At 39.6% G+C, this 15,945-nt stretch overlaps 1 protein-coding gene across 2 annotated transcripts in view; it reads right to left on the bottom strand.

Moving 5' to 3' along the window:
* Nucleotides 1-4,908: 4,908 nt before the first annotated feature.
* Nucleotides 4,909-15,945, bottom strand: part of coro2ba (coronin, actin binding protein, 2Ba) — a 39,074-nt gene continuing 28,037 nt past the window's right edge. Inside the window, exons 4-13 of one of the 2 annotated variants that reach the window (XM_052063196.1) lie at nucleotides 12,288-12,404; nucleotides 11,513-11,662; nucleotides 10,474-10,638; nucleotides 9,746-9,862; nucleotides 9,564-9,668; nucleotides 8,108-8,204; nucleotides 7,696-7,808; nucleotides 7,133-7,223; nucleotides 6,910-7,049; nucleotides 4,909-6,376 (exon numbers count right to left, since the gene is read on the bottom strand). In XM_052063196.1, coding sequence (XP_051919156.1) covers nucleotides 6,245-6,376; nucleotides 6,910-7,049; nucleotides 7,133-7,223; nucleotides 7,696-7,808; nucleotides 8,108-8,204; nucleotides 9,564-9,668; nucleotides 9,746-9,862; nucleotides 10,474-10,638; nucleotides 11,513-11,662; nucleotides 12,288-12,404 — 1,227 coding nt within the window. In that variant the 3' untranslated portion in view covers nucleotides 4,909-6,244. The remainder of the gene's footprint in view (nucleotides 6,377-6,909; nucleotides 7,050-7,132; nucleotides 7,224-7,695; nucleotides 7,809-8,107; nucleotides 8,205-9,563; nucleotides 9,669-9,745; nucleotides 9,863-10,473; nucleotides 10,639-11,512; nucleotides 11,663-12,287; nucleotides 12,405-15,945) is intronic. The other variant, XM_052063197.1, reaches the window with a different exon arrangement.

Here is a 15,945-nt window from a genome sequence, read left to right as displayed (position 1 = left end):
TGGAGGAGGGCAACATCTAAAACAGGCCCTTGACGTTGGAAACCTCTGATATAGAGCTGCTACACCAACTGTTCACCAAAGTAGCTGCTTGGACAAGGACCGGGGTTGCTGTTTTCCTTGCACGTACAGGCAAGTAAACAATAATTGCAATGCTATGGATTCAATGTAAAATTAAGTGACATTTGTACCTAGCAGCCCGGTGGTCGACTAGTTAGCATGTCGGCCTCACACTGTAGAGGTGTAGGGTTCGATTCTGGCTCTGGCCTTCCTCTGTGTACTTTGCATACTGCCTGTATTGTTTTTCTCTGGGTGCTCCAGTTTCCTCCCACATCCCCAAAATATGCCTGGCAGGTTAATTAATGGAACACTCTAAATTGTCCCGAGGTGGGTGTGTGAACGTGGATGGTTGTTCGTCTATGCGTGCCCTGCAATTGGTTGGCAACAAGTTCAGAGTGTCCCCGGCCTACTGCCCAAAGACAGCTGTAATAGGCTCCAGCACGACGCGCGACCCATGTGAGGATAAGCGGACCAGGAAATGAATGAATGGAGGGATGGATGGACATTTGTACCGAGCACTTAAAAGCAGACAATTCATTCATTGGTTTCAAAAGCTTCAGGTTGATAGTTAAAGAAATCGAGCAATCAGGAAGCAGTTGTCAGGGATACATGATGAAGGGAGGAGACTACTGTGTGTTTATCGTCCTTCTGTCCAGGATGAGTGTTGCATTACAAGGAACTGTCTCCAACGTGACAAAATCAATTATGATGAATAATGAATGTCTTCAGATGATAATGGTTCACTGCATATTTTATCAGAGCTGCCATCACTCTTGCACATGCACATTGGTTTAATTTTCCTGGCGGGTGAATTCTTGAGAAAAGAATGTGGATATTTCACGAAACGTTTGTGCAACACGCAAGAGGGATTTTTCTGCCCCATTTATCTGACATCAATAAATCCATGGCTAATTTCCTGATGGAATGGCTCAGGGTGGATGACATTTCCACAATGATTTTGTAAAAGTGCCTTTAAAAATCAAGTTAAAAATCAATCATTCATATTCTGTTCCACTTAACCTCAAAAGGGTTGTGGGGGGGAAAAATCAAGTTAAACAATGAATGGAAAAGGTAAACAGTGTCATGTTTCCATAAGTGGAAACACCTATCACTTTGTCTAATACTGAGATTAGCGCTATATTTGGGTCAAACAACACGGGCATACCCTAAAACACGTTATCTGCAAAAGGGCACCTTTGTGATTTTACTCAGATTTGTTTGTATTCCTTCCATAGCCTGATCACATTTCCATCCAGTAGTGTAGAACATGTGTCTCGATTCATATCACCCTCTTGTGGTACAATATATTTCTAACAAGTGCATCCAGAATGCTTCTGCAGTGCTGTGAAATCATTCATGGGAGATTGTGCAGGAAGTGTGCCTCTCGCTGTGGTCAGTGGTCTTCAAAATGGCGCAAGGACACCCACCCACCCACTCACTTTCTATATCCTCTTCCTGTTCAGGTTCATGGGGAGACAGGAGCAGACACAGCCTGGTGTAATAATTATATATTTTTCTTATATTTTATTTAAAGGCACCTTTCTTGGCAGTCAAGGATGCCAAAAAACAGGGGTGTGAAACTCAATTTTGGAATGGAATTATGTCTTCCCTCAGAGGGCCGTTTATGACCGTGAATCCATGAAAATGTTTAATCATCTTATCGCATTGTTACCGGTACGTGTTGTTGGAGGCAATCAAGCAAGCTACCAGACGCCCCTACGTACTTTTGTGGCCTATGTTCACAAAAGGTGTTAACAGTGTTTTCTGTTGCCAAGACTGTTCAAATTAAGGTCACCTCATAAGGTGCAACTGGCGGTCTTATTGCAAGGCACAAAGTGAGGCTTATAGTCAAAGTCGACCTGTCTATGATACATAGTTTTAAGCTAAACTTGTAACATATATAAGTGATAACTTCAGTGTACAAAATAAATGAATTGATTACTTGTTTTGAAATCAGTCCAGTCAACTATAATACTTTGTTCAATTATTGCTCAAGTGAGTGTAAACAGGGTAAGAAAAGTATTGCTCACCTGTGACCCAAACTATATGTGGTACATAATCACTGAATGACACAGTGCATACGTTTAGGACACACATGCATTTTGTTTACTCCTTGTCCTTATTTGGTTCACTTTGGGTCTGCGGCTGGATGGATGGAGGTCTTGAGGAGCCGACGATGAGAAGAAAGGAGCGTTGGCGAAGGAGTGCCGATGCGGATTTGGAGCTGGGAGTCGCGGCTTGGAGTTTGAAGCGGATTACGTGGGACAGGAGAAGTGAACTAATCTCTTTTCGTCAATGGATGCTACAGCTTTGTGTTTGCTTTTCAGCATGACGTCTCTGATCCACTGGAGAAAGGACACTTTGATCCTCTCCTCTTTCATCTAGAACTGCTTCAGACAACAAAGTGTATGCAGAAAATTGGTGAAGATTGAACGACTGTCTGTGTCCTATGTGTTGTCTTGTGTTATTTTTGTTATTTTGACTTCAAAATGGCGCCGCGAGAGTGGCTGCCTTTCCAGCAGCTCCTATATTTTGTTGTTCTACTTCTTACTTTCATAACTTTGCTGCTGTGAATTGGGAATTTCTCCATTGTGAGACTAATAAAGGTTTTTCTCTCTCTCTCTAAACCAGCTGACTTAGGGCTGAGAGGTGTTGTACACCTTGGATTGGTCGCCTGTCAATCGCAGGGCACATACGGACAAATAACCATTCACACCTATGGAGAATTTTAATCTTCGGTTGATCTAACATGCTTGTTTTGGGTGAATGTAGGAGAAAACCTTTTTGTAAATGTGCAGTTTCCTTATGATACAGTGACCTGAATGGAAATATTAAGGCCCTGTCATATTTTAATTTTACACAAATAAATACTGAGGGCATTTAGGTGTATAAGTGGTTAGAAGATTTGCCTCATTGTTGCGAGGTTCAGAGTTCAAAGGCCGCCCTGAGCAAAATTTGCATTGTCCTTCTGGGCTTAAAAAATCTTGGCTGATCTAAACTTATTAGTTGATTATCAGTCTAATGGTGTGCTTTCCAAAACATGTCAGCATGATTTCATTGTGTAAGTAATCATATGCAAAAGTCTCTGCAATTGTCAAAGTTGAAATCTCAAGAACATAAGATAAGAAATCCTTTATTAGTCTTGCAATGGAGAAATTTCCAATTCCCAGCAGCAAAGTTATGAAAGGAAGAAGTAGAAGAACAAACTATAGGAGCTGCTAAAAAGGCAGCCACCCTCGCGGCGCCATCTTGAAATCAAAATAACAAAATACAACACATAAGACACAGACAGTCGTGCATACGGTAATGTCATGAATTCCATGTATGTATTTGATGAATTTTGATGGAATGGAGTGACTACCACCATATCCTTTCTTCAATGGGATTGAGGATTTTTTTCCTCGCTATGAGGTGAAGATTACATGAACAGTGGGCTCAGGACCAGAGGTCCCCGCTCAATGCAATGGATGCTACAACATCATAGATCAGCGTTGAGGATGGGTTGAGAGTTTTGCTGCGTTCCTTCACCTGCGACGGCTACCAAAATCTATGGCCAACCTGTGAAAATAAATAGTGGATCGACTAAAACAATGCTTTAGAATGAAATTTCAAACTAATGAAATAAAATTTGCTTTTCATAATCAGTTGTTACGTTCTGCTTTTGGAGGATCATAAACACCTATGAGTTCGAGCTACACAAGCCAAAAAAGGTTGGGGACCACTGCATTAACTGACACCCTGCAAAGTAAAAACTGCGACCTCTGCTGTGTTCATCGAGGAACAATGTGTTGAGGCTCCACGTGCACTGTACCAAATGTATTGAACCATAAAACGACGCACTCATGAAGGAAGAAGACGCGGTGTGTGTCCTATAATAATAAAAGTGTAAATAGGCAAACGATAAAGGGAGAGTGTAGATATTTGAGTAGGTCTTGGAAATTATTGCGCGCTTTGATGAGTGGAATGTGGAAGTAAGCCCAAAGAAAATCCTCAAAAGTATATGAAAGAAATCAAGATTTAAACCGAATTCAGGCGAACCACAGAACTGTGAAGCAAACGTGAAAACCACGAGGTCAATGTGCTGCCGAACTTCAGACAGTTTTATTTATAAAAAAAGAATTTGCACTTTTAGCTAAGACATCAAATAGTGACTTGATTTATAACCCCAACACACACACACACACACACGCACACACACACACACACACACGCACACACACGCACACACGCACAAACACACACACACACACACACACACACACACACACACACACAGAATATAAATTATGAGGGGCAGTAGGTTGCGCTTGTTAGCAAATCAAGTGTTGAACTTCTTGGATTTGAACAGACCTTTTTAAGCATAATAGTTCCACAATCATAATGAATTGAGTATGAGAATTCTCTGTGCGTCTGTCCATGTTCTTTTTCCGTGACAAACCTTTGCCGCACTTTGGAAATGTGCTGAGAGTACAGAGAAGGCTGGTTGATCCATGAATGTTAAAACTGCATACATTTGCAGCAAACTGTTAACTGCACTTACAGTATTTCAATTGACATGTATACACATTATGCATACATGTATACACAAATTGGCCTTCATCAGTCATCGTTCAAATTGTATATTCCTCTTGCCATTTACAACAATAAAACCAGTTTATTTATATTTGGACCTTTGTGGTTTTTGCAACATGATCATTTTCTTCCTCATCTATTAAGATTAGGATTCATATGTAGCCTGGATAATGTTGACATATATTTACGGTAAATTTCAATTATTGGCCATTATGTCACTGCATTCGGCTAGAAGAAGACCTGTAACGGCCGATATACCAAAGTTCAAAAAGTCACTGGTATTCTATTTTTTTTTTCTGTGCCTCTTCCAGCATGTTCACAAGTCAGCTTCACAAGATGCCCATTTCCCTTTACCGTACAGTATCTTATATTCCCAGTCATACTTTCAGTAGAACTTTTGCAAGATAACTGACTACATCATAAGTTACAGTCCACCCCTTGCACAATCGAACAAGGTTCAATAAAAGATGATGATGCTCAGTTGTAACAATAATTCACACAAGTGATCAAACTGGGTAAAAGAATCACCCTTTACTAAAACTTTTTCTTGGTTCACATTTCATTTGTGTAACACACACTGTATACTGTAACCAACATATATTTTGCTCTTTCTACGTCCACTAATGACAGTATTAGTTTGAAGTTTATTTTTCATTGCCAAGAAAAAAAAACAAAAGAGCAATTTTACGGATGTTATGTCAAAAGAAGAGTAGGGTATATAAGCTTTTCAAATATGGGGTTTAAAGTTAGCATGTCTTTCTATTGTTAGAGACGGAGAAAAATTAGACATTTCCTACAAGTGAAAATGGCTTAAATTAACAACTAAGGGGATTAGTGATTGAGAGTATAATACTACCTATACATACAGTATACCTTGTCTGAAATTATAGTGACATTGTCAAAAGCCATAAATGAGCCACTTAAACAACAATCTTGCATCATTTAAATGTAAACATTCAGTGAAATCTATCAATCATCACAATCATTACTTGCTCAGCCACATAGGAACAGTAAGAGAAAAACAACAAATAAACAGTAGCAAATGTATAATACAACCCCTATCCCTGTAATTAGCCCCAAAACCAAATAAGCATCAGCAAAAGGTCCCTTAAGGCTGAGTTGTTGACCGAAGGCTTCGTACCTGCTTGTTAGCCGTTGACTCTCCTCAGAGGAAGATTGTACTTGAGCAATTGTATCAGTGTTGGGAAGAAATAATACACATTGTACCTAAGTACATGTTGGCCATTTTGAGATGATGACACTATTGACTGTATTCGGTGCAAATGTGCAACTATTCATCAGATTTTCCAATCCAATGAATTCATAACAATGTAAAATAACATTTTACTGATTGCAATCTTTGCCTCAATGTGGCAATCAATGACCCCCTACTCTTTTCCGGAACATATATTTGTCTTGATTACAATATTGCAGACTTGACATAACTTGACTACCTTGATTTAAAAAAAACAAAAAAAGATTGTTCATTGACCATTTAGTATATGTGAGGCGGGGCAGCTGGAGTTAGGCTGGCGTATAAGGTCAAACATGGAGGGAGGCTTCAAAGCTTTTGGGAGGTCCAAACTAGAGGCAAAGCAGGCAGCTTTGTCAGAGGTCAAATGTTGGGGCTGAAATTCTTCATGTTATTGAGTTCCAGCTCCAGTTGGCGTATTCGCACATCCTTGGTGCTCAATTCCTCCCTCAGCCTCCGCAGCTCGTCTTGTTGCCTGAAGAACATCTGCAAGAGCTTCATTGGGAAAAGACAAAAAAAAAAGAACATAATTGCAATGATATGCAAAACAATGAAAATATGATTTTTTTCAGTGATATTCATTCAATTTGAATGTGTTATTACCATTCTTATCATCTTTTTCTTTCTTTTTATGTTGTTATTTTGCTTTCTTTAGCAGAAAAGTAATGACATAAACTAATGAATACATATATAGATAGATCGATAGATACATAGATAGACCGAAAAATTCACCTTATTTATTGAATGACCCTCATATCTATCTATCTATCTATCTATCTATCTATCTATCTATCTATCTATCTATCTATCTATCTATCTATCTATCTATCTATCTATCTATCTATCTATCTATCTATCTATCTATCTATCTATCTATCTATCTATCTATCTATCTATCTATCTATCTATCTATCTATATTTCATATATATTTTTTTTCATACACCTGTCTTAGATGGTACAGTAAACATTAAGACAAAAACAGTGTTTAACATGTATATTTTGGGATCTAGGAATTATTATTCTTTACCTCATTTTCTGTTCTGGGTGGAATGTTCTCAAGCAAGTCGATGCCATTCACGACCACATCTTTTTTCTTCTTCACGGGGGCCTTGAACACTAATTTGTTTGGCCGATGGTAGCCATCCTTAAGGGACATTAAGACGGGGTCTATTTGGACAAAAGAACCCATTCCGTGATATCTTAGCTCATATACTCAGAACACAATCAATCAGCTTTAAAGTGTTCCTTACCTCTGTTGATGCCACTGAGCCACTCAGTGGCTGAGAGTGCAGGTTCTGTTCCTGCTGTCATTGGGTAAATATCTTCTTGGTATGTGTCTGACTGGAAACATGCATCAAATTAAATCTGCTTTTCGTGTTGTGCACTGTCAAACCAACTTCCCCCGCACCCCCGTTTGTTGAAATCTTAAATTCCAGAATCTTGACAAAGTCACTCTGCCACTGTCAGTGGCGTCTCAATCTCGTACATGCCTCCGTAGTGAATTGGAGATTGAATTTTAGCATTTGCGAAATATCTTTTTTGATTTTCAGGTTAGTGATTGATGAGGTGAGTTGATTTAGCATAACCTGTTGCAGCATAGAAGTTATTTTGGTCATAGTTTGTCACCCCCGCTGTCAAACACAGCCAGACCACGCCCTCTCTTTGAGCGCCTCTTTCAAATATTAGTGAGGGGTGGAGGTCGAATGATCGAATGCAAGTTACCCTTGAAGTGAATTAATTTGAAAAGTCGCCATTGCTATCATTGCAGAGGATTGTCCATTAAAATTCAGGACTAAACAAGTTTCTCACTGACCCTTCTTGGTACGATCATTGAAATGGGCTCGATCAAGCCCTTCAGCGTGACCAGCTTGTAGAAGCGAAACACTTCGCAAGCTCCCACATCCAGACCACGCTTTGGCATCACGCCTGTAAAGGAGAGTGAATAATGTTACAGTATAACTAACTTTGATAGCACTGGACAAATTGAGATTCAGGGAGCTTTCGGTTGACATGAATCTGCTTTATCTTTCGTTACATCCTGTTCAAATGTTGTTGCTGTATAAGACCGCTTTTGTACAAAACACATTTCTATTGTGACCCACACGCCTTCTCCTGTCACGATGAACTAATAATGAAGTAGGGAGAAAGTTTAGGGGGTTTTTTTTCAGATCAGCTCCTGCCAGTGATCGTGATGATGTATAATCACACATCAGCAAATCACTTACCTAATCCTTTCTGAGGGGCCGGGGAACGGAACTCCATTAGGTACTGGATGAATGGTTTCTCTGTAGTGATCTCAAAGTAACGGATGTTGCCATCTCCCTAGTAAAATATGATCAAATGTGTGAGCTTGGATAAATAAAACAGAGATATCCAACCACTCTCTGAACACTGTTGATCATTTTCCACATTACCTTCCTCCCTCGTTATCTAAGGTTTTGAAGGGAACCAACATGTAAGTGAAAGAAATCACTCCAGTCTTGGAAATCTTGGAGCAAGGGGTGCACACAAAGATTTTAGGCATGGTTTTCAAATGACCACCAGAGGTTGTTGTTTGCTGCTCATTTTTCCCCCAACCCACCAACCTCATGGATGAATGTATACCATAAGTGGGCAAGGTTTTTCGTGAATGTGTAGATACGTATCTCAATATGATATAGTGAAAACAAAATGTGTTTAGTTTTTTCTGCACTTTTCTGTATTTGTTTCCAATTTCCAAAAACATAATTATACCAAGGCTGCACAATGAAAGCTAATCAAAACAACCCAAAGTACTGTTTTATGAAAAGGCATTCAATTACTATTCGACACAATCCATGGCCCATTCGAAAAATTCATTGCCCACCTCTGGCTTGCATTATGGAACCCTGAAATCAGCTAGCAGACAGTGCGCTCTGGCAGCCGTGCACTGTCCACCTTTTTCAAAAAATGTATTTATTTATATAATTATTTATTTTTGCACCCCTATTATGGATAGTACTTTGAAGGACCATCAAAGCCATGGCGCCACCTCTCCGATGCGCAATGGGCCACCGTTTCCTGGCCAATGTAGCGTGAGCAGGTATCCTTTTGTTTGTTCTCATTTGTTATAGTGACAAACTATATATGATTTAATTGTCAATATGAATGTCATATCATTTGAACAAAGAAGTGTCTGTGCAACGTGCTGCAAATACAAAACAATTAAAACTACATGGATATCAATGCCTTACTTTTATTTTCAAGTTGGACCCGGAAGCGATTGTTGTAGCGGCTGACCTGACTTCGGATTGAAGCTAACCTGATCTAAAAAAGCACAATGACAAACTTGAACTGGAACGCAATATTTAAGTTCCAGTGTCCATGTGTACCGCTGCACCTAAAATGCACCCCTGCTTCTAGCTGACTATGACCATGACTGAAGGGGACTGGGATATAGAAATGGAAAAAGATAGGAATGGGGGGGACAAGCACCTTTCGAAGTATTTGTTATATTATGAGCACTACTACTTTTTTTTTAATGCTAGTGTCTAGTTGTAGTGGGTAGGGAAATTCATGAAAGGTTTTCTATTTCTGTTATAGTTGATTATATGTATTCCACTACACATTATTTGGGCAACCAACATACTGATTTCTTTGATACAGTAAATATGACACAACAAAAACTCTCTTCAAGTGTGAGACAGAAGGGGGATTGCTAACCTTGCCTGCCAGGTACAACATGTGAGTGTCAGAGTCGTAGAAAGGAAACAACAATCCTGAGAGACCATCAATATCCTCTTCCATCAATGGCATGGACAAATCCTCCTGGGCAGAGCAACATTATATATTGATGCAAACACAGGCACGCATGCACCCACTTGTCAGATGGAGGTCGAACAGACCTGATCCCAAAGAGCAATCTGACGTGTGTTCCAACGAGAGACGCCTGTGGTGAGCAGCCGCTTGAGATTGCCCAGGAAAACCACTCGGTTTACCCGGTGGTTCTTGTAGCTGGCTTGCTGGAGGAGGAGCACAAAGACTGAGTGGAGTGTCAGGATGCTCTAACGAGAAGAGCTTCAAGGGGAAGTCGAGTCCATAATTTTCATTAAAATAAATTCCATGCATTGGTGGAAAACCACAATTCCATTATTAAAAAAAAAAAAAGTCCAAAAGCATATATGGAACAATCACTATTGAGCTCGGAGGTTCTCCTGGTGTAAAGACCAAAAAAATAAAAAAGAATCTTAAAGAATCTTAAATGCAGTGTAGCAAATGCTTTTAATACCAAAAACATTTCGGCTGCCTTAGAGGGATATTGATTTAGAATCGATTGCCGAAAAGCTCACTACAATGACCCAAACACATAACTGACAGTGTTCATGAGTATTTACCACTTTAAATTTCTATCATCACTGACTCGATCAGTGATCAACGTGAACAGGTCAACTTCATGAAGATGACGGCTCCAAGCTTGAATGCCTGAACAATACATTTTCTTCATCAACTTGACAGTACGTACATTATTTCCAGTTTATAACCACATAATGCACATTTCTTGATGACATTTTAAATTAAAGCGCAGTGGAGTCTTCATAAAAGAATACCGGTACTCCCCTTCTGTCCAACCCACCTGAAGGACTCTGCCAGAGCGAGGCTCAATGACTCGCAGCTTCTTGTCTTTACAGCTGGTGGCCAGCAAGCTGCCGTCTGTGTTGAAGGACATGCTAAGGATGACATCTGTATGGCAGTCAATCATTTTTACTGGCTCTCCGATCTCCAAGTTCCAGATCAGGATCTGACGAAAAGGGATGTGTGAGTGGAATTGAGAACTTATTTTAGTGTGTTTGAAAAGGCAGCCTCTGGCAAAAGACGAAGATTCTGTTTGATTAAACTTAAGGTTGGAATGTGCAAAAATGGTCACAAACTTTATTTACACACACACACACACACACACACACACGCTCACACACACACACACACTGATGCGGATGTTGATTGACTCACTGGGCTGAACCAGGATTGTGTCATCCAAACAAAATTACCAGGCAGTTTATTTTGCCAGTTGTGGAAGTACTGTATTTGTAAATTGATTATTTTAGCATGTACAATGTGATTTACCAACCCTGTTTTTCATTAGCGCGGCGGAAAGGCACATGCAACCCAGCTCTGCCAGTGGCACAGGCAAAATGAGAGGAGGAGGTGGGGAGAACTTTTGCACTCATAGTAAAGATTTTTAAATGGCAGTAAGAATTATTGTGGCATATTGTCAATTCATCAATACTGTACAGTTTTAGAACTTCTGAACGATCCTATTGCTTATAAAATAGTCTGTACTAAAATGAACAGACATGGGCAGTTTACTATTAGTGTAACGGAGCCTTGGAACCAAATACCGGTATGTTTGTGCAATAATTCATGGAATCGGTGTACTGTAAATTAAATCACATTTGTGAAGAAGCAAACAAGATAACCAATTATGTGTGGTTTTTTTTTTGGTTTCTCATATGCTTCATCAAAAAGAAATATTTTTATTAGTGGACACACACGAGGTTCAGAGGATGGGAGTGATTGAGTTCCATCTACAGCATTTGCATGCCTTCAATATCTGGGACTTATTTCCTTCATAGATGTTGCGAGCCTGTCATATCAATCAGGAAGTGATGTGATACCTTATAATCATAGCCAGCGCTGAATAGGATGCCATTGCTGGTGGGATGCCACTCGATCAGACCCACCCGTCTGCTGTGACCATATAGCTCCAGCGCAGCCTCGGTCATGTTACGCCTCAGGCCGCCGTCTGGGATCTCCCATACTCGCACCTGTCACATTGACACGTCAAACTCCATTATGAGAAACAGAAACGCATTATTATTCGTTAGGAAAGGCAGCGTTTTGTTTGGTGGCCTTTATTACGATCTAACCAGAGATCCCGTGACCGGTGTACTGTTGTCCTTTGCTTTCGGATTTAAACTGAATTACGGCTCAGGATGGAAGCAGTATGATGACCAAAAGGGGATTTACTATACCACACATGCAACATTATCATTCCTTCAGTGTGACGTGATTTTTGGAGTCATGCAAAAATGTCCATAGCTCAAAATGTAAAACTGAAATGATCCATAAGCAGGAACAATCAGAGATGCCTGATAGTAAGCAACTAGTAGATCTCTGTTTCTTGAATTCCTTTCAGATATAATAATTATGAAAGACAGAGGAGAATTGCACCAGTAGAAGCATAATACTGTCAACTAACACAAAATCGGGCAAGGATGGGAGTGAGGGGACAGGAAGGATTGTGTTGCACATACAGCATTTGCATGTCTTCAATATCTGGGACTCATTTCCTTCAGAGAGTAAAAGGAAGTCTTGAGTTGAGCTCAAATTAAGCATGCTTAATAACTATCTGCTGAAGAAGATGGAATAATAGTGGTGAGGGTCACTTGCCGAGCTGTCCTCTGAGCATGAAGCTATGACGTTTTCAAAGAAGGGGTTCCACTTGATGTCAAGTACTTTGCCATGGTGGCCGCATATCTTCGGATAGTGAGTGTCTAGACGGCCTGACTGCAAGAGAGAGAAAGGTTCATATTTGTTTTTCTCGTTTTCAAACATGTATTAGTACAATACAAAATATCACTAACGTGATCTCATGAACAAATGAATAAATGGCAAAAATATTATATGCACAGACACAAAGATTGTGGTCTTATAGAAGTTTATAAGATGCTGCTACTAAGAAACTAAAAGTTTTCCAAGCCATATTTTGAACTATTTATATGAAGCACTCTAAATAGTGAGTATGCAATACAATACAAACGGAATACAGTACAGGCCTTCCCAAGACTTGCTGTTGCAATAACACCTTGTGTCCACTGGGGGGCACTGACTCATAATAATAAAACACTAAAAAATAAGTTGATGTGAGTGATGTCATAAATGTTTGATGTCACTTTAGTCCACTGACCTCATTTTACTAATTCCCAAGGGATTTGTGTTACGTGACATCGCATTCGGTCAAATCAGGGCTCTGAGTCTTCCGTTTGTTAATGTGTGCGTCAATATATGCACTGTTCTCTGTGCTCTGAGGATGAGCACAGTTTTTGAAAGTCTGTTTGGGACCCTCACGTATGTCATTTAATTTGACGAGATGCAAAGAGAGCCACCCTCACACACAAAAACATAAAGTGAAAGCGTATTGGAACAATCACAACCGTGAAAACGTGCAATCATAATTTCCGTGGCAATATACAAGTAGATAAAGGGATAGTTTGTATAAAAATAGTATTTTTTTTAATGTTCGTTATTTCAAAACTCCACTATTAATTTAAATAATATGAAAAAAACCCCCACGTTCTTCCACATCAACATACTTTTTTTAAATGTAATTGCAGGTTAGGTCATCGCTAATTGTATTACATAGGTGCGCGCCTCCCCTGCAGGAGGCTGCCATTGTTTCGCTGCCACCTCTCTTCTACGGAGGGAGAAGGAGACAAACTTTGCTAACATAATTCCTCAAATTATGACTACAGCATGTGTCACAAATGCAATGCGCTTACTTTGTCACTTGAGGGAAGACTGCAAGTCCTTACTCTTTGGCATATTCTCCCACATGGCCAGCCACTTATCATTAGACTAAAATGAATATGCTGAGTCATGCTTCTGGAGGTTAATTGCTATTCTGCTGCAGTACTTTATCAGATTGACAAAGGCATGCTGTTGCTCCTCAGTGTGGATAAGCATCAGAGTCGCTTGTCTCCGAATCAAGACAATAGGTGGATATACTTTCGTATTGTCGGGTGAAATTGTCTTTTTGTGTTCACTGCAATCCCTGTCGTGGATGAGAAAAGGGTGCAGTAACTACAAATCACAAAGACTACATGTCTCAGGTGTCAGTAGTAAACATTTGGGGTCTTTCTGTGTGCCAGATGGTGCCAGCAGTATAGACCTTCCTCCTGCTGGTGGCTTTGTCTGAGAGGCAGCTGTGTGATCACCACACTGGCTGTCATCATAATATGTCAGCCTCGATCAAGGGCATAACCTTGGTGTCGACATTAGAAAGGAAAGAGGGGAGATGTATTAAAAGCTACGTGTATCTTCTGGACCACTTTCGGGTATTTTTGCTTGACATAGTTAAAATGTATTAAAACGTTTTTTGTTTTGTTTTTTTAATCACACAATGTCACAGGTTGACTACTGAGCGAGCTAAATTTCCCGCAGCACTGATTGGACAAGCAATGTAAAATGACATGCCAAGCGGGCATGTCATAACTAATTGACATGTTGAGTCGGGTGTGTCTTAACCTCCATGGCAGAAGCTCCGTCGAACCCCTGAGACCAATTCACAGAACCCCTGGGGTTCGATCGAACCTAGGTTAAGAACCACTGGTGAAGAGTGAATGGAAAACACACACACGTACACACCTCCACATGGCCAATTTATTTAATTTTATCGTCATCAAAATTTCACGATCAATGTATTCCACCTGCATATCGCTGAATTTTGTCACTAAGATTAATGTATTATTCTTTGACAATTTCTGGACATGCATGGGTATGTACTGTATATGCTTTTCAAGTTACTAGATCACTACTGTGTCCAGTAATCACTGGACACAGCAGTCTTCATTTACTTATCATATACTGCATATCTATCTATCTATCTATCTATCTATCTATCTATCTATCTATCTATCTATCTATCTATCTATCTATCTATCTATCTATCTATCTATCTATCTATCTATCTATATATATATATATATATATATATATATAATATTTTTGTCCTGAGGACAATTGGCAATAGAGGTTATCCCCACCTAATATTAAATTTTTTTACATTTTGTTCGCTTCAAGTTAATTCCAATCCTATTGTTCAAAAGGTGCCTAAAAACATGCCTGTCTGTAGTTGATTAACATGTAACATTTAACATGTAAATGCCATGAAAACTCTGGTGACATTCTTAATTTTTTTTCTCACATTCTTCCATCAATCTGAAACACACGCGCACACACACACACACACACACACACACACGCACTCACACACAAACACGCACACACACACACACACACACACAAACAGAAGAGAGAGAGAGAGAGAGAGAGAGAGAGAGAGAGAGAGAGAGAGAGAGAGATCGAAAGATATACTGTATTACATGGACATTCATGCATTTACATGAGCATGTGCGTGCGCACGCACTAGAGAGACAGACGACAGACAGATAGACAGACAGACAGGGAGATATAACTTTTTGTATTTAGTATTGTAAGGTGCTATACATTTCTGTAAGGAACACAGAAAACAGCGAACATTGTTATGTCATTTCAAAATAATTTGTTGTTTATTGATTTTGATTGATTTTGATTTTTTTTTGTTTATTGAACATAAATAGTATATATACATCCTCACCCTGGCACTCTTGTATCAATTTTCTCTTGTATTCATAATGGATTTATGTGCAAAGGACTGCATGAAATAGCTGCCATTTTCAGACTCGACGTTATCTCCAGTTTCGCTCAATAACAGGATTTATGAGCTCATCAACTCATCAGAAGAACGGGCCAGGAAATGCTCAAGAGCCACTTTGACCTGCAGTCGCAGTCTTTGGTCCGTAATGGATTGGTCAGAAGAGCGTGAATCAGTGGTCAACGTTACAGTAAGTTAGAACCAGCATGACCAAAGTTTGACAAATGAATGGTATAAGGGATTCAAAAACAAACAACGGGGAGCGGTAGACAAAGTGTTGATCTAAATGTCATTGCCCATGAAATCCTAGTGAGGTTCGGAAATAACTATCTAATGACTCATTCACATACACTGTGACCAAAACCTCCAAAATACATGAACAACTGCTGATTTTTATATGATGACAAGTAAGCAACCGTCTGCATGGACATGCGAAAACTAAAACCTTAAATGATCTCTATACTGTAGCCTAAGAACAACCAAAAAACCCTACTCTACTAGCACAAGACAGAATTGTCTTGCCTCAATTATTTTGGATAAATGTATTTAACAGACATTCTACTGTATGGATCAACACAATGTGACACTGATCTCAATGTGCAAGTGAAAGGCGGGTGGACTTGGCGTAAGACTTGA

The sequence above is a fragment of the Hippocampus zosterae genome, chromosome 4, assembly GCF_025434085.1.
Source record: "Hippocampus zosterae strain Florida chromosome 4, ASM2543408v3, whole genome shotgun sequence".
In the NCBI taxonomy this organism is placed as follows: Eukaryota; Metazoa; Chordata; class Actinopteri; order Syngnathiformes; family Syngnathidae; genus Hippocampus; species Hippocampus zosterae.
Note: the sequence above shows the minus strand (reverse complement) of the source record. Positions and strands in the feature narration are given on the sequence as shown.